General features: G+C 34.3%; 1 protein-coding gene across 3 annotated transcripts in view; it reads right to left on the bottom strand.

The window, feature by feature from the left end:
- The window catches only part of NCAM2 (neural cell adhesion molecule 2), a 240,044-nt gene that overhangs the window by 32,200 nt on the left and 182,134 nt on the right, over positions 1-25,710 (bottom strand). For all 3 annotated transcript variants that reach the window (XM_085547739.1, XM_015880697.3, XM_085547731.1), the window contains 3 exons: positions 11,562-11,681; positions 9,789-9,910; positions 2,654-2,834 (listed from right to left, as the gene is read on the bottom strand). In XM_085547739.1, the coding sequence (XP_085403865.1) occupies positions 2,654-2,834; positions 9,789-9,910; positions 11,562-11,681 (423 nt within the window). The remainder of the gene's footprint in view (positions 1-2,653; positions 2,835-9,788; positions 9,911-11,561; positions 11,682-25,710) is intronic.

The raw sequence follows: 25,710 nt of genomic DNA, 5'->3' as shown, positions 1-25,710 counted from the left end.
TATGCCACTGGTAAGCCTTTCAGAAAACCAGGACAATTTTATGAGAAAATTATAAATTCTGAGGAACTAATAACAAATGTGAGTGATTCAGTGAATGGAGACAGTTTTATAGGCCTAGGCACAGAAATTACAAAATGAAGTACACCTAGTTGGAGGCTGCCAAGGTCAATCGGGTGAAAATTTAAAGGAATGCCGTTAACATTTGCCCATCTAACTGATGCCAATTTGCAGCTAAGACTAACAGTGGAAGATTATCACACTGTTTTATTATCAAATTTGACTGTCAGCCAGGACCTGCTGGCCCTCATTCACACTTCTCTAACCAATCGAAGTTGTGGATTCTGTGCCCAAAGGAATTATGTATTCACTGAAAAAGAGTTTTAGCTTCCCATACCTGCACTCAATGATGACTACTTCTGACATATCTGATAACACTTTTAGCATAATCAGGTTTTTTCTGCAGGAATCATAACCAAAGTCTTATTTTTTGAGTTAACACCCATTTCCATGGTAAGGACAGCAAATGCATTCTTGCCTCCAACTCTCCAGGACACTGATGGTTTGTATTAGCTTGTACACATTTGTAGTGTGATATGTTAGGTATAGCTGATCATGATGATTCAAGAGTCACAAAATTCTTTTGAGATATGCATATGAGATTGGGTACTTGGGACCTACTGATACCTTGCTTTTGAATGACATTAAGACCAAGAGAAGAAGAACAGTTCAGCCAGACCTGGACACATACAGATGAAAACATTCACAGTTCTTACAAACATTTCTAATAACCACATAGAGAAGTAGAAAAAGAGTCTCAGTCATTTCAAGAAGCTAAGAGAGCTCAGTAGAAGGGGTGCAGATTTCATTCAAAATGCTGCCTAATTGCATTATTTCTTCTTTAGACCTTGCTGTAAGGTCCCAGATATAAAAGCTTTACAGCAAATAAGTATTGCACAATCTGAGTTGACTAACTGGTATCAGAAAGAACTGATCTGCTTTAATTAAAGCTTTTTATATAATTTTCTATCACAGTTAATTTTTACTTTTGTAATAATAATAAGGAAATAATATAATACCATTTCATAGCCAGATAACCGTACTGACTCATTAATGTGAATACTAATATCCAACGATTTTAAGTACCTTTTGACGTATTTTTAAAAATTGCTTACAGAATGTTCTTGTGATGAGAATTTCACACCCTTTTCACACTTTGCAAAAACAGTTGTCAAGGAAACTAATTAGTTCCATGATCATAGCTGCAATAACGATTCATATAAAGGAGACTTGATGTTCAGTAGTGTAATGGATTTCTCCTTATAGCTATTTTGCGGTTATAAGAGAGTGCTGAAAGGAAAAAGCTCCATAACAGCTATAAAGCTATGTACAGAGAAAAATGTTTTGTCTTCTCAGGATAAATTAAAAAAGCTACTTTTTACTTTAACATCCAGAAACTATTTATGTACAATTTACACAGGCATCTCATGATTCTCCTTTACAGCAGCTGTGACAATAATATGGAATAATTTAAAGAACTGTGTTTCAGATCAGTTGCAGTGCAAAATAAGTTATGTTCTGGTATTCAAATGAGCAAAACTAAAAAGACACAAGTCATTACTGAAGTAGGGTTTTATTTCTTTTTCTACTTGATAAGTATTATCATTTCCTTGGGGTAATCCGATTCCTCATGTTTCAGTTTCCACTTTTGTTGACCGTTTGGTGAAATTTTTATTGAAGGATGGCAATCATGAATCACTGTCAGTTTAAAAAGTACACTGGCCTAGAAAGGCCCTGAATCTCAATCCAGAAGCAAATTAATACTCTCCACAGCATTTTAATTGATAAGCTAGATAAATAGACCTCTTCTTCATATTGTTTGCTTTATAAAAACTAAATTGATCGTGAAATATCAGAAATTACCATCACAAATTATGTTTATTCTGAATTAAATAATTTAGATTGTTACTGAGAAATATAACTTCAGAAGCACTAAAACTTGGTCAAATAGTTACCGAAAAACACTCACTCTTACCTCCTATTCAGTTTTCCTTTAGGAAGTTGTAAGTCTTACTATTTAGACACTTAGAAATATAAACAATGTATTTACATAATTCAAATCTTGAAAATAGGCCAATTAGAAGGCTGCATGCTCACTGTACTATCACTGAGTATTGTTAATCAGTAAGACAGCATCTAAATAATTCTCCTTGTAGTCTTAATCTCATCAGTTGCTAAAATAAGTACCCTTGTTACATGTACTCCTCAAAGCACATGCAAAGGCTGGTCTGAAATATAGAATTCTTACAAATAACTCCACTGAAAAAAGGCATATATGCAGTAAGAGACAACTTAGAAATATAATAAAGATGCATTTAGTATACATTTTCTTATTAAATGTCATTATCTGAGTTGAAGATTCAGTGTTTCTTCTGTGCTTAGAAATGACATTACTAAGAGCAAAGTAGAAAAGGAAAGTCCCATTTAAGGATTTTTAACTGAGTTTTCTTTACTGATAACAAAGTATGCAGTCTTAAGTTTTGCCAGTTAATGAAGAATCAAGATACCCTAACAGACCATTCAACTACACACATTAACATACTGTGTTCTAAGCATGAGCAGTTCAGAAAGAGAAAACACTCCAAAATCAACTTACCTGTAATAATGTTGGGTTTCGGTGGCATGCTAAATTCATACAATGTTGGTTCAGAAAAACCCAGTCTGTTGGCAGCTGTAATTTGTACTTCATAACCCATGGTCCACTGAAGATGCTCTAAGATGATGTGGTCTCTAGTACCCTGAACTTTTTTTTCTAGCCACTGGTCTTCCTTATCTTTCTGTAAAGATGCAAACATTAGTTTATATTCTCAAAATCTCTTGTACTATTTGTCTAAACTATTTGACTACATGAAGTAAAAAAAAATACAGACATTAATTTCCAAAGGTTATAAACTTTCAAATAATCTAATTTTGGAGTTGTGAGTACTCAAGACTTTTTGTGATTATGACTATCCTCATTGTTCCACCATGTGGATATAGGGATTTTGTCAGCTACTTTTTTTTCAACCTTCTGGGTTGAATTATTACATAAATACACATACCAACTTAGGAAACAGCAGGACAGTTACTTGTAAATCTTGCTAAGAATAAATTTTGTAAAAGTTTATTTTATACAGATGTTGCAATTACATTTTGCCAAATGTTCTTAAAGAAAATTTTCCTATCAAAAGGAAATGGATGCAAGCTGTGCTTATATTATATATTAGTTACACACCGAATGAATAAACTAACTGTAGCAGTATACTGTACTATATTGCAAAAGAGGCTATAAGCAATAATATAAACATCATTAAAATAGTATGCAGCTCTATGTTTACACTGATGAGAGAATACATTTAAAACAGTCAGATCGTATCGTGCAGAAAAAAAAGTTCAAATAATTCACATAGTTATAAGACATCAGTACAGAGGGAACAAATGAGGCCTCAGCCAGCAACCTTAAATAGCATTTTATAAATTTGGAATACTTACCTTTGTATTATTTGTATTATTCTTTATACAAATTAGATTTAGAAAATAACCGATAAGTAAAATAATGAAATAATGCATATTGGCAAACACTAAGCCATCTTGATCAAAGGATTTTCAGTAACATTAAGAATTCCTGCAGTCCTATTAAACACAGAAGTAAAATACATTGAGAAAAACCATGGCTGAGAAAAACCTGAAAAACCTGGCCATCCACCCCACACAGCAGTGCAGTCAATGGATATAGCTTTCTGGAAAAAAAAAAATAAAAAATTCAAATAGAGAGAAAAGCAGCTTTATGATATAGACATCCATCCTCCAGTAGCTTACATTTAGGCTCTTCACTGAAGCATCTTGCTCTTGACTGATACAAGTGTCAAAAAACAAAAATATCTAAATTAGATGAGCTGACAGCCCAACCATGTTGCCAATGTCTATTCTTTTTCTCCTCAGCCTCAAGAAAATAGAGTGAAATACTGAACTCCCTTATGTGCACTGCTTCAATAACTTATTTGCTATCAGCAAATCAGCAGAGTGTCATGAGTCCTCCATACTAACTTTACCTTTTATTCATTCTACAAATTCATCAACACAAAGTAGTATTGAGATTAATTAAAATACAATAAAAAATTGTTTCAGGAGCATTTGTAGGAAGGTGAAAGTGGCTGCAGCACAGACCAGTAAAAAACATCAGAATGGTTGGTATATTACACATCAATTACACGCTACACCAAATACACTGGAGTAAAAATTGTTTATATAACATGGTGAAAGTGGTGTTTTCTATCAATTTTATTTTATTTTGTTTTATTTTCTAATGAAGTGTTAGTCCTCACATATGACTTCTCTTGCAGTTATTGACATATGACTGCATCAGTCCCTCTACATTTACATTCCACTGATTGAACCTAAATATATTTTCAATCTGTATTTTTGCATAACATTGATAAAATATGAAGAATTAATATTGACTGCAAACATGCACATACAAATACTCTTTAGTAAGCATACTAGCAGCACTGTTACATAGTGCCATATTTCAGTGGCTGTTTAAATCTTTGAAATGTGAGAAGAGTTAGAAAAAATTACAACTAGCTTCCAAAGAACATAAACATGAGCAAATTAGAAGGTGCACTTGTGATCTTAGTGCATGCACACAGTGTTGTGTGAACATGCTAAGCAATTCAGAAGAAAATTAGATTCACAGGAGAAAAAAAAAAATCAAAATGGAAAATAAATATTCCAGCTGCTCATATAAATATGAGGTTGCTTCTGCAGACATAACATTAGGTGTCAAAGCAATTGTTCCACGGTTTGATCAGGCAAAGAACAATGAAAGAGCTGAAACATAACAGAATATCTGTGTGCTACGCCAGCGAAGCAACATGATAAGATTAGTTGAAAGTGATGCCTACTAGATGGATTGAGATAAATGAAACAGGCAGAGACCAAGCACTGAACTCAAAAAACATTAAAGCATTTTACCAAGAGTGACATACAGAAACTGAGAGAAAGAAAAAGAATGAAAGTATCTGGAAAGCAAGTAGTTTTCCAATGGTGAAAAGAGGAAGTTCTTTAAAATACAGTCTACTTTTGGCATCTTAAAGACTAAGAACAATGGCAATATCCTTCATTCTGTCTGTTATTTCACATGCATTTTCAAACATGTTTAAGAAAGTGGAGATCAGTAATGAGCCCAGATCAATTTTACTATTAAAGCAGGATTGGAAAGTGATGAGAACACAAAGTTTGCCAGTTAAATATCATTACAAATCTCCCTGTTTATTCTAAGACCCGTTAATTAGTGGCTTAAAGAGCAGAAAATAGAGCTATGAAAGATCACTTCATACTTTATTAGGCTACTCTATTATTAATATTGCTTAAAATTCATAGGGAGCTCCTTATATGCATGGTGTTTTATAACAAATGCAAGGAAGTCTGAAAACGCGAACTGAATTCTAAGTTGAGGAGTGCTCTAATGTAAATACCTTCAATCATTATTTGCTATTTGCGATTTTATCATTAACATGTGTCAGATAATACAGACAGTGGATATTTCAGACACTGGAATCAGATCTGCAATGTCAGAGATTCAGCTGTTCCTTCATTTGTATTTTGTTTCATTTCTATAATTCCAAAATACTTTTTACAGAAAGTCACTGTCGTTGTTAGACTGACCAATGACTGGCAATTTCTGGTAATCTTACTGCACACTGCCATTACTTGCAAGCCTTAAATTCACACTGTTCTTGTCCTTGCCCCAGTCTTTAACTGAAATAAATCTGCTACAATGCCTCAGACTACAGTCACTAAAAAAATATTATTATTTCTTAACTCCTTATTTCTTGTATACTGCATTTAAGTGTAAGAATTAATGATTTTTTTCTTTTAAGTATTCAAGAGCTAGTTTTATAAGACAGTTAGGAGTAGCTTAAGCACCTGAATTACTTGACGAAAAAAAAAGTGTGAAAAAATGATAATAAAACTTCAATCTACTTGATTTCTTCTCAAAACCAAAGCCAAATCTGACAATGGTGGAAACTCTTCTTTTTTGGGAACTGAACCATTTACTAGTCTAGAAAATAATACTTATCTATTTAATGGTTATATTACATTGCACCTAAGATTACATTCTCTAGAAACTTGAAAAAAAACTAATTAACCTTTTTCAGTTCTTCATCTTTTCTATCCTCTTTAAACTGTTTGCACTGGAAATTCAGCTCAAAAGGACTTATTATGCTGGTCACTGTGACAAAAAAAAAGGGCAGGAGATGCCATACTATCTTGAAAGCACACAGGAAAAAGACCAAGAAATTCTTAGGGAAGACAATCTGACAGTTTAAAGCAGTGACTTCACAAGAATTCAGTACCTAAGGATGGTACTTTATAGGTCTGAGTGATGTTTTAGAAGAGGTAATAATACAAGATGAATGCCAAACAAAGCACAAAATGGCTGAAAACGTACATAGTGATAAAATGCACAGAAAGATCAAGGATCTGGCAGGTAAAGCAGAACTCTGACATGTAAAAGCACATAACTTTTCTATAGCATGAGTGAATGAACAATCCTCTATTTTAAAATGATTTGTATTCATTTTCTACAAGTTTTTTCTAAAACATAAAGTCATAAAATGAACACAGTCTTCCATCAACATAATCAAACACGACTGAAGCATACACCCAGAAACCATACAACTACCAGTACCAAAATTCAAAACATTAATAGTAACAACAGGTCAGCACTTCCAAAAGCTTTTAGGCCTGCAAAAGCCTATAACTCATGTAGTTTATCCTCCAGGAAAAGAAAAAAAAAAAGAAAAAAAAAAGGGTGGTTACAGTTTTTCAAACTATGACTTCTTGCCTTTGCCTAAAAGTATGTAACCACAATATATGGTTGTTTTTACTATTTCATAGTAATTCTAAGTTTCTACTGAAACCCGGAATGAAAGAGAAACCCCTCCTCCTATTTTTTCAGCTGACTGTTGACATTCTGCAATTTGAACTGCAGAAAGATAATTCCCTTTTACGATCACTCAGAAGCCCATTTCAAAACTTGTCTTTAAAGAACTAATAAAATTCAATTTAAGATATGATACCAAATTTCTGACTGAAGACTTGGATTAGATCTCTTCAAAATAACATGCTGACATTTATTTGCAGGGAACGTTATGCACCAACCACAAATTCACAGGTGCAACGTGTCCAGCTTCAGAATACACTTGAGCAACAAGTACACACTTTTGCCTGTGACTGTGTGAATAGTATAAGTGAGTAATCCTGTAAAGTGACCAGAATTAGATGACATGCTGTTTCTGGTGTTTTAACCTGAGTAATACTTTCCATTTGCTGCTCTGTAAACTGTCTCTCTTGCAGACATGTGCCTTTTCACTCATCAGTCCTGAGCTGCTGTGGCAGTAACTCCTTATGTCCCAGATGCTTCTTCCTTGTGATCCTTATCTCCTCACCCTTCATCTTAGACTGTAACTCCATACCAGCATCTCTTCCAGGCTCCTGGCTAACTCCTAGTTTACCGCTCTTGCACTTGGCAGACAGTGCAGCAGTTAACAGCCATTTACTAATCCATCACATAGTTCCCCAGTAATTGATGTGCATAAAGCTTAGTGCTCATTGTACAACACTAGCACATGGCCACGTGTACCCCAATCAAAAACAGTAGTGCCATAAATGGGAATGAGAGAAGGGTCTGAGTGGGTACTCATTGCAGTTAGCAAGATCTTCCTATGATAAGAAGTAATTAATCTTAAGAAAGCAAAGGTTGGCAGAATGAAACAGATGATTTCCTGGAAAAACAAAACAAAACAACTTACCAGTTACTTAGACTAGGCTATAATATCTCTGTAGTGTCTTAAAGGCTGTCCTACCCCTTGTTTCAAGATCTTTACAAAACCTAAGCATGAAGGAACTGTACCTTAATAAGACATGATCTGCTACAAAACATGAAGAAAAAAAAAAAATCCACTGATTTGTAAGTTGTTATCCAACATGCTCTTTATCCATGCAAGCAAATACACTGTCCAGGAACTTGTAATGAGGCTGGCAAGAATTATAGGAGAGCCAATTAAATATGACCAATGGGCAAGGCAGAAGAGAAACAGTCAACAGATAATTTGGAACTTTAAATAGCACCCATTCATTCTGATTAAAACACCAAAAAAAAATACTGTGCTTTTTTTTATTGTAAGAAGACCTTTAATTTAGTCAAACTGCTTTTTCAATTGAAAGCATAGGGAGATATGGATTTCAGCTCCAAGTAAAAGCTATCTATCTCCTTCTGTAACCTATTATGTTTTCAGTTAGTGCTTAAATTGTACATTTATCTTTCAACAATAAACACAAAAAATGCACTTTTATTGTACAGTGGTGTACCTTAGTCAAAACACCAGGTTAATCCTGTTTCCAAAGTTATTCACAACAGATCCAAAAATCATTTAACTTAAATTTCTCATATCACATGTATGTACGATACCTGTATCTTGACTGTACATTTATTTAGCAAATGATTTAGGAAAATCATTTTACATGCCAGTCTTAGCAAACGAGCAGTCCCAGAGCTATCATCAAAAAGTTAAATTATAGAAAATGTCAGGAAACACAACAGAAATTATTACAAAGTAAGGTACTGACTTATCCTTTCTGGGAGTACTAAAACAGGTTCTGCATTTGATCTCTAAAGGCTTTCAAATTTCTGTGAAATACGGTCCTCTCTACCTTCTGTTAAATGTGTTTAAATATCTGGTTTTATATGTCTAATCCCTTTCAGACTCTTGAAGCGGACATGTAAATCTGAGACTATGCTCTGTTAAAATGTTTTCTTACTGAATCTGGTCAGATAGATGTGGTATAATCTTTCTAAAAGAATACAAGAAACATAATAGAAAATACACACTTCTGAATTACTTTCCTTGCTTTTGCCGGTCGTAGAGGAACTTCTTCATTGCAATCATTTCTAAAAATAGCCTATCAGGAAAGATATTTTAGCTACTTAAATTTAATATATATATACTTCTCATAGAAAAAAAATATATTTTTCACAGAAAAATTAATTGCACACTGCGAACAAGTCTGCATTTTAAACTTGACAGATTTGAGAAGAGACCAACAAATCACACTCCAGCTGACAGAAGACCAATGAACTCTCCATGATGTGTCTTAAGTAACTGATCTATACATTGAAACTCACAAAAGTCATAGCGATTTGTAAGTTATCTGGCTGTTGATATTTTAAATTGAGCCCTGGAGTACAGAAAGATTAATTAATTTCTTTTAAACTGAATGTGGAACATTGGAATACAGCATCCTATCTCTGGATGCAGTCTATCAGTACAGATACAGTTGTAACACAATTCAGTTGTTTCTCAAACATCTTTTAATTACATAATTTAATGTCCGCTAATTGACTTAACCTTTGAAAGCTGAACGTGTATGTTCCTTATTTACCATTGTAACAAAACAGAGAAAAGACTTTTCTTATGAGAAAGAACTTTCAGTTATACCTTTAGGAGGATCAGGGTGTTTTTCTTTCATTCTCTCTGTTTTTCTTTCTTTTTAATAATCTGGCATTAGTAACCTAGTCACAAAAGAAAACATACTATACTATCTCTTAGAGTATTTTTCTTCTTTTCTTTTTCTTCTTATACAAACTATTTTTTTTAATGTTTCAAATAATATAATCAATCTTCTCTATGTTAAGAAGAGATATTATTAAGCAGATCCCACCTACTTTGATTCACTGAAATACTTACACTTCTGTATTTGACAATGTATTCCAAAATGGGGGCACCTCCATCATCTTGTTTAGTTATACTAAGTTTGAAGCTCTTTCCATTTCCTGGTTGTCCATGAATTGACGGTGGGCTTGGCTCACCTAAATAAAGAAAATAAATAATTTTTTTAAAACAACAATGACTGAAACCTTAAATTACAACTGGGATTTCACCCATAGGATTACTAATCAAAATCTTTAAAATCAGCACAATTCTTTCAAGTACTGCAGAACATCCTTCGTAAGTGTGATGTTTTACTTGAAGTATGTTCTAAACTAGATTATTTCACACAATGAAATAAAATGATACCAAGTAAATCTTTCTTTGAGACTTTCTGACTTACATTCTGAAATGTAATTTACATCAGTAATGACTTGGCCATTAATTCAATAACTTTGCCAAGAAAAATTAGACACTTCTAAAGTAGACTATATTAAGAAAGAACATGAAGAGTAAGATTTCAAAAGCAAAAATAGTTTTCGCTGTAGTAGAAGGGCAAAAACAAACTTAGAATTGAAGAGTTATTAGTCAGCTTTAATTACTTTTCTAATGATATTTCACAGACCAACTATCATTTCTTTATGTAATGCCTACTGTAAAGCTTTGTATCCGGAATGAACATCATAATTGTCTCCAACTGAAAATATACATAAATTTCCATTCACCCAGATGTATCTTGTTAATTTCAAAGTATTTATAACATTAATTATATTTGCATTATCTCTTGTTAAGGAAAAGAATAATCTCTTTCAATTTCAGTGGCAATTTTCCTAGTTTCCTATCAGGCAATACATACATCGGTTCTATCATTTCCTATCATTTTTCTATCAAATATGATGCACCATATAATAATAGCAAATTGTTTTATCATACGACATATTTGAAATATGCATGTGCTTTAAAGAAAAAGAAACTTGAAAGCTGACAAGTAACTTGTTTTGAGCAAAAAAGCCTTGTCAGTGAGAACACAGCAAAACAACATAAACATTTTTTGTTATTTATAGCTGCCGCACTTTTACTGTTCTTTCCATTAGGGCCAATATTCTTAAGACTAACATCCTACTCAGAAAACTGTTCAACTGAAACACATTATGAAAAACAAATTAACTCTTAGCTGATGATCTATTTTTGTTTATCTACCTGAGTACAATTCAGTGTGTCTCTGTTTCCTTTAATTATTTGTGTTTCATTTACTTATAATTTTGCCTTTTTAAAACAAATCTGGAGAAAATATTTTTCATTAGCCTTTGATCTGAACATCATTCTTGCTAATAAATTAATAAATCAAACATTAAAATGTCTTTGTATCATATGTCATTTCCATGTAATCACAGTTAAAAAAATGTACTCTTATTATTTTTCTATAGTTTTCGTTTTAGGCATTATAGCTGCAGAACTTTTGCTGGAGGAATATCTCTGGAAAGGGTCCATTCATCTCTCACAGATATCTGTAATAATCTTGTGTGTATATGAGTATCTAGTATCTTTCCCACTTCATGCTCTAGAATATAACATGAAGTCTTGTCTGGAGACAACTGGAGAAATACTCCAATTTATGTTAATGCATATTATTTGGTGGAGAGAATAAGAAGAATATAACACATTTCTGTTCTATAACTATGAAAAGACTGATGTTATACACTGGGAAGCAGTCTATGAACTGTATTATCCATGGAAAATCATACTAGAAATTAAGGCAACATATCCTATTAAGTATTTACATTTCTACTTAATCACACAGGTATTACTCACGGACAGGTAAAGTCTGAAATATCTCAATTTTGCTATATTCTCCTTGTCCTTTTCCATTTACAGCAGCTACTTTGATTTCGTATGTCGTATTTGGTTCCAAATTGCTGAGAACAACCATTGCTAAAAGAAAGGGAAGAAAAAATACAGAGAGAAAATTTGGTGAAGTAATGTGTTAAAAAAAAGCAAGCAAGCAAGCAAACAAACAAACAAACAAAAAACCAAAAAACAAAAAAAAAACCAACAAACCAGGAGACTTCATAATTTATTTGCTTTACCTGCAACTAAGAGTCCAATTTTCAGACAGTTTAATTTCAATTACAGTGGTTCCAAAATTAGATGTCTTGTTTATATAGTCCCATTTTTGTGTGCAAACTTTGTGACCAAGTAATTTTTGCTTCCAGAGGAATTTAACGCCAGTGATACCAAAACCATAGGCAATAATTAAGGAACTTTAAAAGAGTGCTGTTTTCTGTTCAGACAGTGAGCACAGGAGAAACGAGTTTGTATTCTGCATAGCAGTGGACATCTGACACACATTCAAGCCATCCTCATACAGTTCATGACTTGACATTTCTCCATTACTGGACAGCAGAACCAATTTGTCTACTGGAAGCATCCACTGAATGCAGCTATGTGCTCATCAATGCTGAATTACTGATGACAGTTCAAGATGAAATGACAGGTGTTTTATGATCAAAGAATGACTGAACCATTTATGTTGGAAAAAGCGCTTAAGATCAAGACCAAATTTTGTATTATGCACATCAATTAAACACCATCCTTTCAGAAATCAAAACCAAAGCCTTGGCAGCAGGATTTCACATAGCCTGAAGACAACTGCCTGGAAATGCCAGAAAATACACATGTACACCCCTAAGAATACTGCAGTTGACAATGTACAGCAGCAAATCCAGAAAAAGGACGTTGGATTCCTGGATCCTCAATATGAATTCAGTATTGTACATTACCATAGTAGGGTACCCATCATGATACCAATATTGAATATGCACCTGGAAACTTAGATGCATAAAAAGTTCTTGGACCACTGCCATGTTTTTGCAAGAAAGCTACCTTTTGTTGTCTCTACATAAACTGACTGTTTCTTGTTTGCCAGCTCTGTGGTGCGCTCTCATGATGTCAGATTCATTCTAAGGGACAAACATACACTGGATGGACTTTAGTTGAATTATAAAATCATACCATCATTAAGGGTGGAAAAGTCATCTAAAATCACTTAGTCCAACCATCAATCTATCACCACCATGCCCATTAACTCATGTCACTCAGTGCCACATCCACAAGGTTCTTAAACACCTCAAGGAATGGTGACTCTACCACCTCCCTGGGCAGCCTGTGAGCGTCTTACTACTCTATCACATAATTATTTTTCCTAATGTCCAACCCGAACTTCCCCTGGTGCAACCTGAGGCCATTCCCTCTTGTCCTATCACCAACTACCTGGGAAAAGAGGCTGATTTCCACCTTCCTACAACCTCCATTCAAGAAGTTGTAAAGAGTAATGATTTCTACGTTGAGCCTCCTCTTCTGCAGCTGAACAATCTCAGTTCTCTCAGTTGCTCCCCACAGGACTTTTGCTCCAGACCCCACTCCAGCTTTGTTGACCTTCCCTGGATATGCTTCAGGCCTCTATGCTTTTCTTGTAATTAAGTGCACAAAACTGAACACAGTACTCAAGGTACAGCCTCACCAGTACTTTGCAAAATCATCAATCAATGACTCAGCCTGGCGATCCAGCCTATCCAGAAATATCTCTCTGCAGAAATTCCTACCCTCAGGCAGAGAAACATTTCCTCCCAGTTTAGTGTTCTCCGCAAAACTCACTGCTGGTGCACTCAATCCCCCTGTCCAAATCATCAAACAGGGCTGGCCCCAGTACTGACTCCTGGTGAATGCCAGTCATGACTGGTTGCCAGCTGGATTTAGTTCTATTCATCATTACTCTCTGAGCCTGGCCATCAAGCCAGTTTTTTTGCCCAGTGAAGAGCCCACCTGTCCAAGCCATAGGCTGCCAGCTTCCCCAGGATAATATGTTGAAGAATATCACCAGTTGTTTTGCACAGAAAAATAGGGTCTGTATCATTTAACAAGAAGCCACAGAACTCCAGGAAGTTTAGTTTAAAGAATTTACCACACTTTTATTGAAAAGTTATGAAAAGAAGCGGGTGGCACACAGAAGAGAGCATCAGAGCCAGACAGAGCCAGTATCTCCCAGTCTCTAAGAAGCTTACATTGCTTGTTCTTTTTTTTTTCTTTTTTTCCTTATAGAGGAGTATTTCAGTAGCTGCTTTAAGTTTGCTTGTTAAGATTTATGCCCAATGAAAGTAGAATTATTTTTTCTCAGCACTTCTATTCTTTTTACTCGAGATTTATTAGAATTTCTATTACTTTTGTTTGTGCAACAGACAGACAGAGGTCCCATTACAAGTGGAGCTAAAGGGATTTAATGAATTTTAGGAAAACAGTAAGTTCCAAAATCCATACTTTATTATGAGCACTTCACATGAACTCACTACTGAGAAACAGTAACCACTGTATTATAAACAAGGTAGTATCTCTTTCAGCAAACAATAATTTTCAAGGGATTTAAAAGTATCAAGTATTACCATTTTGGAAATAATAAAGTACTACCATGAGAATAAGAATAAATTCAGAGAAACATTATGATATATGACTTTCAGCTACGGTAAGATGAAATTTAAAATCTAAACAAAGAAGTAGCAGAATGTGATTTGTCTTTCAGCCCTGATTACTTTCCAAGGCTGAATAATTTCACTGAAAATAAACCTTTGGGGATACTAAAAATTAGTGTTACTCTAAATGTTTTTAAAATTTAAACAACATCAAAGCATGGCTATGAGTCTACGCTTAATAAAACACGGATGTGTTAACTACATAAAACCTAAGGATCCAATTCTAGAAACACTTGAATAACTCCTGGGGCCTATATAAATGAATAAAATTTCTTATGTATGCAGTATTTAAAGAATCAGTATCTATTTTACAATCCCCTGAGTAGCACTACGTGTCTGGATACAATGACTCTTACAACTATGTTTAAGGAACTGACACAGCAAAATCTGATAGCATAATATGCCCTCAAAAGCTAGAACCTCTTAAGTATCAGTGATGGCATAATGGATTTACATTTTATAAATAGCAAGAAATTTATAATCATTTCTTCCAGGAAAGTACAGCAAAGAACCATTACTCATCAGAATACTTTAAATAATCAAATTATAAAAGAAAATCTGGAATAGTTAAGCAAGATTAAGTAACCTTCCCATAGTACATTGCAAAAATACAAGTCTTCGGAGTAATGTGATTACAGTAATCTGGTTACTGATCACAGTTTTCAATTAACATTGAAGTTATTACCAGTAAAATTTTAAATCATATTCTGAAGTAAATATAGGAGTTTCACTTTCAGGATATGAAAGTGAAAAAAAGTAGTTCACTGTATAGCATATACATGAATAATGGCACTAGCACATTCATTGGCATATATTAAGTCCCAAAGAATTAAGGCTGCTTAAGATTGTTGAGCCTATTTCTTCTTGCTCTATGTATCTGCTTCTGTTCTTACATTGTTGTCTTAATCACAGCATCAGCATGCTTAATCTGAAGCATTACATTTTTTAGAGCAATTGATTTTGGCGGTCTTATTCATAAAGTAACTCGCAGTTTTGAATAGTAGATTTGGCAGAGCCACCCGAAACAGAACTACCTCTTGCAGGAAATCATAACATAACAAATTACCAGTATTATGATTTATTTTCTTACACTGTATAGAGTTTTAAACATGGTATGAAAGGAACAGTCTTTCATTTTTGTTGTAAGAAATTTAAAAAAATCCAGAATGACCATGAAAAATTAAAACTTATCAAATAATAAAAATTCATATTAACCTATTCTATGTGAAGAATTCTCATGCTTAAGTAATACTTACTTTTCATTATGTAGTTTTCTAATTTGCAAACAAGTCTTAAACATTAGAGGATGAATGCAGTACCAACAAAAGAAAGCCATAAAAAAAAAAGGCATACTAGAAAAGTAAAAATTCAGAACTGAATTAGTCAAACTATTTCAAATACTAAGTGTAAGCATTTCCACTAGGAAAGCTTTATTGTAGAATATTACAATTTCAGATATTATAAAGATGAATTGTAGGAAAATAACATCTGACACATGGTTTGCTGTGAAATAAATTGTATCATAAAGCCAAATTTGTAAAAACAAGGTAGAAATCACCATCTCCTTTTCTAGTCTGGAGGTAGGTTGTTTACCTTATTCTAGAACAATGACATGGGAAATGGCTTGAATACTAAAGGAAATCTACCTCAGAAACCTTCTAAGGTCTGTCATGTATTACATAAACCACCAGAAAAGTAAAGAAGGTTAAGGTGCTAATAGTGCAGTTACACTACACTAATCCCAAAGTCGATCTTATATGAGGTTAATTAACAGAAATTTTGCATCAATACTCACTGGAGAGATACCTGTTGCATAGAACAATGTTCTACTCCTAGTCCTGATTTTAATCCCTTGAGGATGTCAGTGCTAAATGAGGTAGGGCATAAATTTGTTTTGAAACAAAGTAGCTGACACAGATCAGTGCTGAAATATCATGTTCACACATAAGTATTTCTGATAATGGCAACAGTGCAAAATTTCTGTCAATGAAGCATTACAGATTCTAGGATGGGTTTTTCCTATTTCTTTCCTCTAGTCTGAATCTCCATTACCTACACAGACTGAATATATTGCAGGTTAGTAAGTGGAATGTTTTGACTTAGCAAAATTCTGTTGATCATTTTACTCATTTATGACAACTCTCAAGGAAGAACTCTGTTCCCTGCAAATATCTGAATCTCTTTCAGTGGAAAAAATAAACAGCATTTTTATGAAGCTTAAAGCAGTTTCTCTTCATAGTGCTGACACATTTTCTTTTAAGGACAGAAGAAATGGATGCTGGAGAAGAGCAGAAAGGAACACATGGTAGTAGTACAAGTGAGCAGAGCAGTGAGGAACCTGTGGTAGAATGGCACTAAGTTCCTGTACCTATGTATCAGACTTGTGTAGATGTTGCACACTGTGAAGAACAGCATAGGAAGTTCCGCACAAATGTGCGGAAGAACTTCTTTACAGTGAGGGTGACGGAGCACTGGAACAGGCTGCCCAGGGAGGTGGTGGAGTCTCCTTCTCTGGAAATATTTAAGACCCGCCTGGACACCTTCCTGTGTGACATGGTGTAGGGAGCCTGCTTTGGCAGGGGGTTGGACGCTATGATCTCTAGAGGTCCCTTCCAACCCCTACAATTCTGTGATTCTGTGTGATTCTGTGATTCTGTGAACTTCTCCCATAATTTTTGTCTGCCCGGAATGAGCAGTATGGTTTTGTCTAATCTAGCGTATGCACAATATGAGGAGTATAAAAGCTGATTTTCTATCTGAAGCTTACAGAGTCAGCTAACAGAAATGTTGGCCAAATGAAGTTAGAACTTGCCACTGGTGGAGAAATATGGAAAAAGCAAGATAAAAATGTTTTTGCTAAACAACATGCAACATGTTTATTCATAAGCAAAAAAAGTCACACTGCCTCAGCTCCATCTGTCTGCCTTGCCAAAATAACAATCAATTTTATAAATACTGATTCAACATCTGTCCATAAATGTCAGAATGCAATTAACACAAAGAAATGAACATCGATAATGAAAATACTGTGAGTTGTACCTTATATGAAAATAACATTGGTAGCCATTCCTACTGCTACTGAAATTATTGACATAATTTCCATAAATATACATGGAGATAGGATCAAGCCTTAAGTTACGTCTTCATATGTATACTCAGAAAATAATACAATCATTTTAAAAATCAGAGAGAATGGCTTTGTCATAATTTTCCATCTCTCTTGCACTGTAACATATAATTATTGTATTATTTTGCAATACAGGTTGTAGCGGCTCAGTTCATTCTAAATATAAGTAATCAACTGTGAATAAAAATATGTAGTATTGTAGATCATATATAATTAACATAATTAATACAGTATTCAATATCATTACTAATTTTATTATAAAATAGTTCACAGCAGTTGATACAAAAACTGCATATAAAAAAACAAACAGTTTATGAACAGTCCCAAAAGCAAATGACTGTTAGGCTCCTGCTCTCATGTATTATTTATTTTTATTAGGTAGAATTCTGAGGTGTCAGGTATACAAATTAAACCAGGAGTAACAACAGCTCTACAGTCACACAGAGATTACTTTGATAATTATTTTAATTGAAATAAAAATAAGAAGTCGAAACAACCTAGTGGGGAAATTATAGTTACAAAATGTACAAGCATACATTATGAAATAATATTAATTAAATATTAATGAAAATGAAGTAAGCGATGACAAAGCCCCTAGTAAACAGCATATTAGTGATCTGACAACACGGTTTCAAATACCTTAGATCAAAATGAATTCAGAAGGATTTTGTCATTTCACATCACTTATTAGGTAGCAATGAACAGGTTACGTTTAGAAGACTGTATAATTCCAAGTTCATTTTCTAGTTTATTCATTTAAAAAGCAACTTACTTTCTGTATCTAACATAAATCACTTTCATATTTAATCTAAGTTACAGTGTAGCATACAGTTCAGGAAAAAAAAAAAAAAAATGTTAAGAGAAACATTCCTGGAACAAAACCAATTACAGAGATAGATAGATCATTATACCAATAAACTGCTCACATAACCTGATTCAAAATAGTAACATGCTTCCATAAATTGCTTATCAAATGATGCATTTCCATAAGCTAATGTTAAACAAAAGAAGCTACTAACTGAATGAAAAATTTTTAAGCTATAAACCTATGAAAGACGCTAGTACTCCCATTCCTAAAACATCCCTGATTATTATTATATGTATATATACTTAAATTACTGTTTTATCTCTATCTAATAGGGAATGTTTTATGCACAAATTCTGCCACTCGTATCACCACTGCTCACAGGATTTTGTTCCATCAACAGTTCTGTGCAACTACGATCTTTCTCTGGTAGATTTTGTCTCTTCTCACTAGTAAAATAGAATTTAGATTCTGTGACAAAATGACAAAAGATAGGAAGAGCACAAGAAATATTTTTGACAAACCAAGTTCTCAGCTACAGAATACCATTTTTTCAGCATAGTCACCACCATTAGCTATGCATTTTCACCAGCAATGAATAAAAGCCCACATACCTTTTTGCGCTCATTGAAATCTGCACCAGTGGAGGTGATCCAGTCACTGCTGCCACTGCTGAAACACACCGGCCACTACCTCACAGTACTCACATCTAGTGTTTGGTCTCCAGAAAGTGTCAGTGAATGTCACTGGAGCAATCCAGTTCCTCTGTAGAGGAATTCAATTCCATATCTTTTCTTTATATACATTTCCACGTCAGATACCATTTTGATGTTCACCCATGCAGGCACTAATATGATACTCAACAGAAACCTCATTTGGTATATAATAATTAAAGGACTCTGGGGCAACACTTGGTGTCTAGGAACAGTAAGAAACTGGGGAGGATCCAGCAGATAGCAGTCAAGGGCAGCCTAGGACACAAGAACGACAGGTAGATGTTGAGGCTTATTTGGTTTAATAAAGAGGCCAAGGAGTGGCACATAATCCATTCAAAACAGAAACACAAACAGCAGTGTGAGACTCTTCTCAAAAGTCAGAACCTGTAGCTTAAGCACATTCAAACTGGATATTTGAAAAACTTATTAAATGGGAGAGTATTGAAGCACTGAGCAGGTTTCACCAAGACAAAAGGGTGAGGAATCTTCATCTCAGAGCCTAAAGGAAGTTAGACAAAGCCATGCCTGACCTGATCCAAAACTGGCACTATTCCTGCTTCAGGCAAGAAGTTGCACAAGATCCTATAAAACTAAGAGGAATAACACCTTAGTTATTTGAGTCCAGTTTTCTCTTCTGATACAAAACTCTCCTTTACTTGTTAATGGAAGAATTTTCAAATCCACAGATTGAAGAAATAGATGGTCACATGGCATTAAAATGTTATGCATGATAATAAAACAGTAGAATAAAATGGGGATTTGGACTGGAACCAGATATTCCCCTACTCATGCAAAAAGAAGGTATTGTTCAAAATACTTTCTAGCTTGCGACTAATGTTGTCAGTATACAGGCATGAAGGTTCATTATCAAATATTTATGACTGCAGTTGCCGCCATTTTAATTGGAGAAAATACATAAAATTCACACTTACTGCTAAATATAACATCTGATGAAGTTAAATCTTTCTATAAATCAAGTCTACTTTTTGTAAGTATTAATTTTAAATTCTTCAATAATAAAAATTTCCAGGACATTGATGCAGGACTGACAATATAAACACATAGAGACAGCAGAGTTAAATCCTTTAAAGTAAGTAGAGCTTTATTCAGTTAATATACTACACTGCATTAGTGCAGCAAAACACTGATTATCTCATTGAAGAAGAGCAATTAAGATTTTTGTTAAAATAATTTAAATCATTTCATTTATCCCATTTTTATTTTCTCTTTGTGAATGCCCATCAAGGCTAAAAGCAATGCGGACTGTGAGACAATCCAGAAAATAAGTTTCTCTAAGGATAAAAGGGAATCCCATTGATTATGAGATTCAAAAGTTGTTAGAATTCACCTAAGCTTTTAAACGCCAGTATGTATTCTGTGTTTTACATCAAGGCTAGAATCAACTCTGGATTAGGGTGAAAAGCAAAAGAACAAAAATGTGACCTCAAATAGGTGTTTTATAATAATATTCACCACTGCAAGAAAGCAACCTCAAGACTGCTATGAATATGATTTCAATAATTCTAGCATGCTTCTCACATTCAAAGATAATTTTCATTCATAGACTTTCTTCCTCATTTCCATCCTGCTCCTTCATGCTACGCTTTCCTGCTTGCTAAAAGAGAATGAAAAGAGCAGGGAGAAGAAAAGTGACAAAAAGCAGTTTCATTTAACGATACCATGAAATATAACACAGACAGGCTACACTATCTGTTGCCAGCTCTTGTGTGTGACAGAAGGAAAACTCCATTCAAAGTTACTCTGTCATCTGATGACCTTGACAAAGCTTAAGGAATATTCTGTTCTCCAATAACACTTATCCAGCTTATATTACAAAATGCAGATTAAGTTTATATGCATAAATATTCCAAAAAAATTTACTGTACCTTTTTGTAAGCACACTGGCAATGTAAACTGGATGCAAATGAATACAATACTGATTTGAAAGGCAAAATTTGCAGCTGCACCATGTGTCCCACTTATCAGCTATTCATTTCCAATATTGCATTGCACAACACTTTCCTTAACAAGATTTGCACTTAGGAGCTAGATCAGCAAGACCTTTACATCGGATCAGCATGTTCACTGCAAATCTACTTGAGAGTGTACCATCACAGAAAGCATGAAAAGGTCTAAATAAGGGCTAGGCAAGATTTATCAGCAAAAAAAAAAAAGAGAAAAACATCAGGTGAAAAATATTTCGAATAACTGATTCTCCACTTAACTCTTATATTAAATAGATTCACTATACACATCTTCCAATGAAAGCATACTGCATTTGTTTTCATAAATTTTCAAATGTTCCATTTTTAATACATTCAATATAAATCATGCTTCCCAATTTGCTATGACTGTTTGACTAAATGAAATTGCAAGCATAGAATTATAAACTACTGAAGTGTAGCCTCAGATATTGGCAGTGTATATACTCATGTTGCTTTTAGTTATAAGCCTGTGATATGAAGTAAATTGTCTGGGTTTTCTTCACTTCTTATGACAACTTACTAGCTTTTGAATGCAAAAAGCACATTTCAGTCTCTTGAATAAAAATCTGGAATATATAAACATAGCTTTCCCTTTGCAGTTTTCACTGCAGTTTCCCTATTCTGTCCATGCATTTTTCTATAAGACATTTATTTTTAATCAACCTTTCTACCCATGAGAGACTTTTAAACCCGAGATTAAGGTGTAGTGAGACCAAGAATAGTACAGAGACTGAACACCTTCATTTAAATATAATCTACATTGCTCGTAAATTGCAAAATGTTTGCAATTTCTTCAATCTACAAATTATCCTGATATTATTTTACTTAATAATTAAACACATTAATAAAATTAATTTATATAGGCTTCATATCTCTCAAGAGTCCATTTGAAAGCCTTCCAAGTGTAACGGTGAAACACTGTTATACTATCAGTAAGTGTTCAATAATCAATTGGGTGCATTTTCATGCTTCGTTATAATAGGAACAGGTAGTGAAAAACCTACAATCTAAGATGTAGTACATGATAATGATATTTAAACTATATATTAGATTTCCTCCCCAAGGATAATAACAAGACACCATAACTGCTGTATCTCAAAACTAAATACTTCTTTTGTATTTGTGTTTCTGAAATTTCAGCAGAAAATCATACACTGTAAGCTTTTCGTGTCTTCTGAAACATCTGATTGTCTGATGACTACTAAAAAGTGCTGCTTAAAGACAGAAAACAAATTTAAGTTGTTTTACCCAAAACCCTGAAATGCACACACACACACACACACATAGATCACACTTTCATTGGTGATATGCTTGGAAATAACATATAAAAACTAAAAAGAAACAGGGAAAATTTTATTACCCTACTCTAAATGTTCTGAATGTTATTATAAAGATTGAAGTAAGATTTACCTACATGCATGCTTTCTTGGTTCTGCAAATTAAAAAATAAAACACAAGATCTAGAATTTCCACCCCCTGCCCTTGGGCTCTCCCACCTGCCCAGGCCTAAGGTACCAGTCAGTCTGGTGGACCAGACTGCAGCAGGGACACCATCCAGCTTCCCACAGCCCTGCCCCGTCTGGCCATGCCTCTTCCTAGCCTTGGCCACCTGTTGGCCCATATCCCAGCCTTGGCCTCAGCTGAATCATAGAATCACAGAATCATAGAATCACAGAATCCTGGTCTCAGGGAGGTGCCTAGTTCTAAGAGGTGCCTCCAGCTGCACTGCTGCAGGCTAGGGTTGCGGGACTGGACCTAGTTGCAAGCCCTGCTAGGCTCCCCAGAGCACTGGAGGAAGCTCCACCATGCCCTGTGGCCATAAGGTTGAAGGTCACTTTTAACAAAACAGCTTTCATATTCCTCAGAACATTCAACAAGTGTAGAAAAATCTGGTTACCATTTGCTCACTGATCTTTTGGTGGACTATGATAGTGTTGATTATGACTTTCAAATCCTTAAATAGCCTGATGTTGGTGTATCAGAATGACTGCTTCACTTTCCGAGATTGCATTCAATAGCTGTAAACAGCACAGCCTTTCAAATGAAATCTTCTTCATTATAAAAGACAAAGGAGAGGGAACAGGGAAGTAGATACAGCTCCTGGACTCTGGAATTCTCTCCTTAATTTGAGCTGAAAATATCTGAAACTAGTACAGTTTGAAAAGAAAAAGTTAAGTTCTGAGGGAGCCTTTGAAGAAACAGACAGCATGAATCCCAGATGAAGAGAACTGCAAGCTGTCTGAACAGATTGGCGCAGAATTCATTTCATATTACATGATTTTCCTGATTGAATTCATAAGAATGACTAACAACTTTGGTTAGTATTTATCATATAAATAAAAACAGTTATAATCCGACTTCTAGGAGGCTTTATACATGCTTTTTGGGTAATAATTGTTAGAAAATTAATGACTTGACTGCATTAGCAGCAATTCCTTTCAACAACTTTTTCAAACATCTATGAATCACTTGGTAACACTTTAATTAAAAACTAATTTCTGCAACAACATTGTCAAGATGTTTGTTTCATTTAAAATACATCCATCATCCATTTTAGCAGGTTATGGTTGTTCTTTCTGGATGTACAAAGACAATTACACGGCTGCTTCTAGTCACAGTACAGAGGGACCAGACAACCCAGTTAGTCTTGACAGTCTTCAATTGGAAGACTGACAGTCTTTTGGGTGCTACTTTCTAAAGGATGAAGGAACTTCTGCCTTTCTCTATTAAAAGAGCCTTGGAATTCACCCACTGAATACACTGTGGCAAAGAAGGGGCTGCAGTGCTGTTTTATCAGTTTTGATTTAAAAGTCTGGTAAAAAGATTCCCTGTAAAAATACAGCATGGTTTATCATTGGCTGCTGGGAAAAAGTCATGACTCATGCACTGACTGCATGATGGCTAACCATCCCTCTCCCTTAAGCCTCACTTAGCCAGATATTAAGGTATGGTAGGAACGTGATTCTTACCTACTTAAGTACAATAAGAAACTGTTTCCAAAACATGTAATATTTTTATCAATCAAAAGAATTAAAATTATTTTCAATGTTTTAAGAAAATGTAAAAAAAATTACAAGTCTTTAACAAAACCTACATTAACAATGCTTTCATGAACTGAAAATACAGGTTTAGAAGAGGATATCTCAACATTTACTACTATGAAAATGTAGATAGGATAAAAAATAATAATAATAATAATAAAGCAAAGTTTAAGCAGATGTTTTAGAAAACTTCCTGAAATCCTCTGAATGCGCAGGAAACAGGAAAATGATGAATTTTTCAGAAAGATTCCAGTTCCAGTTAACAGTACTCTCATATAAAAAGATTCTAATACTGGTTTTTGACATCTCCATCTTGGAAGATTTTTTTTTCTCCTCTGGGCTGCTCAGTCTTTGTTTTGGCAAATTCTCTTGTTTTTCTGCTGTGGCCACATAGCACATTAGAAACAGACCCAATTTTAAACTCATTAAATATCTTCAACAACTTAAGCTAAATGCTTTTTTGATCTCTTTGGATTTACCTGTACTACTCTGTACGCTACTTTGTAGTGTAGAATCAGCAGTATTTAGAAAAAAAAGATGTCTCCTGCTTAGCCACTGTTTGAAATTCTTCAGTAGCTTTTGATTTCTAAAGTAGTTCAGAAATAAATTCAGGGAAATATAGATAATAGAATCACAGTCCTTCTGTGTAGGAGAATACGAACAGAGATTTCGCAAAACAGGAGATATTAATTATGGATGAATGATGACTTTTTAACATTGTCGATGATCCTCTCAGTAAAGTTCACATTCTCAATACTTATTCCTGTTACCCAATATAAATATTTGTAGACGGAGATGATTCTTCAGGTCACTTCTATAATGACTAGTTTTCTGTCCTTACATGTGGGTACTGAAACATTAAAAATGTTTAAAAGCAGTGTGATTTATTTTGTGGATTTTTTGTTTGTTTGTTTTGTGATTTTGTTTTGTTTTGGTTTGGTTTTTTTTCCCCACAAAAACTCTCAGTGCTTGTTAGAAGGCAATGGAATTAAAATTAAAGCACAGATTTGAAGTAAGATAAAAACCCTGAAAACTTACTGGTGAGGAAAGAGAAAAAATGGATGTCCGACAAATGGCACAAAAGGAAGACAATGGAGAAAATGTGGCAGCATGCAGGAACTAACACCATCTTTTTCTGAATTAAGCTGTCTTTAATTGCAGGGGGAATGGAGGCAGAGTTTGTAAAAGCCCATGATCTACTTCACACAGGTACTATGTTCATAACTACTGAAGGTATTTATATCTGTCACACCACTTCCCATTTGTAAAATAAGTTCCAGCACAATGCAATCAGACTTTGTACTACAGTAATTCTAAGCAGATCAAGTTATATGACACAGCAAACACCAACATATGCTTTAGATAACATCTCAGAAACACGTAATGCTGACAGAGTATTTAAAAAAGCTGTGAGCTTTTGAAGAAAGCAGCACCAGGCAACTCTGGTAGCAGCATATGTCTGTCAAGTAATACATCTTTTCTACAAAATCAATTAATCTTTTTACAAATCTGACATTAATAATAGGAGAGAATGAAGACTAAGGTCAGTACGCTGTTGTACAAAGTTAACACTGAAGACTTATTTATTGTCATTCTGATTTTGCATTTGAATTAAGCACCCTGGTACTGGTTAACCTTCGTTTCAGAACACTGCAGCCTACTGCACAGACAGGCCACCACAAATTTTAGTATGTGGTACACTGTAATTGTCACCAGAGAATTTATTGTCAAGTCACTGAAAAAAACAGCTAAGAGAAAGAAGTG

The sequence above is a fragment of the Coturnix japonica genome, chromosome 1, assembly GCF_054131305.1.
Source record: "Coturnix japonica strain WE chromosome 1, WE-NBRP24, whole genome shotgun sequence".
In the NCBI taxonomy this organism is placed as follows: domain Eukaryota; kingdom Metazoa; phylum Chordata; class Aves; order Galliformes; family Phasianidae; genus Coturnix; species Coturnix japonica.
This window is presented reverse-complemented; position numbering and strand designations above follow the sequence as displayed.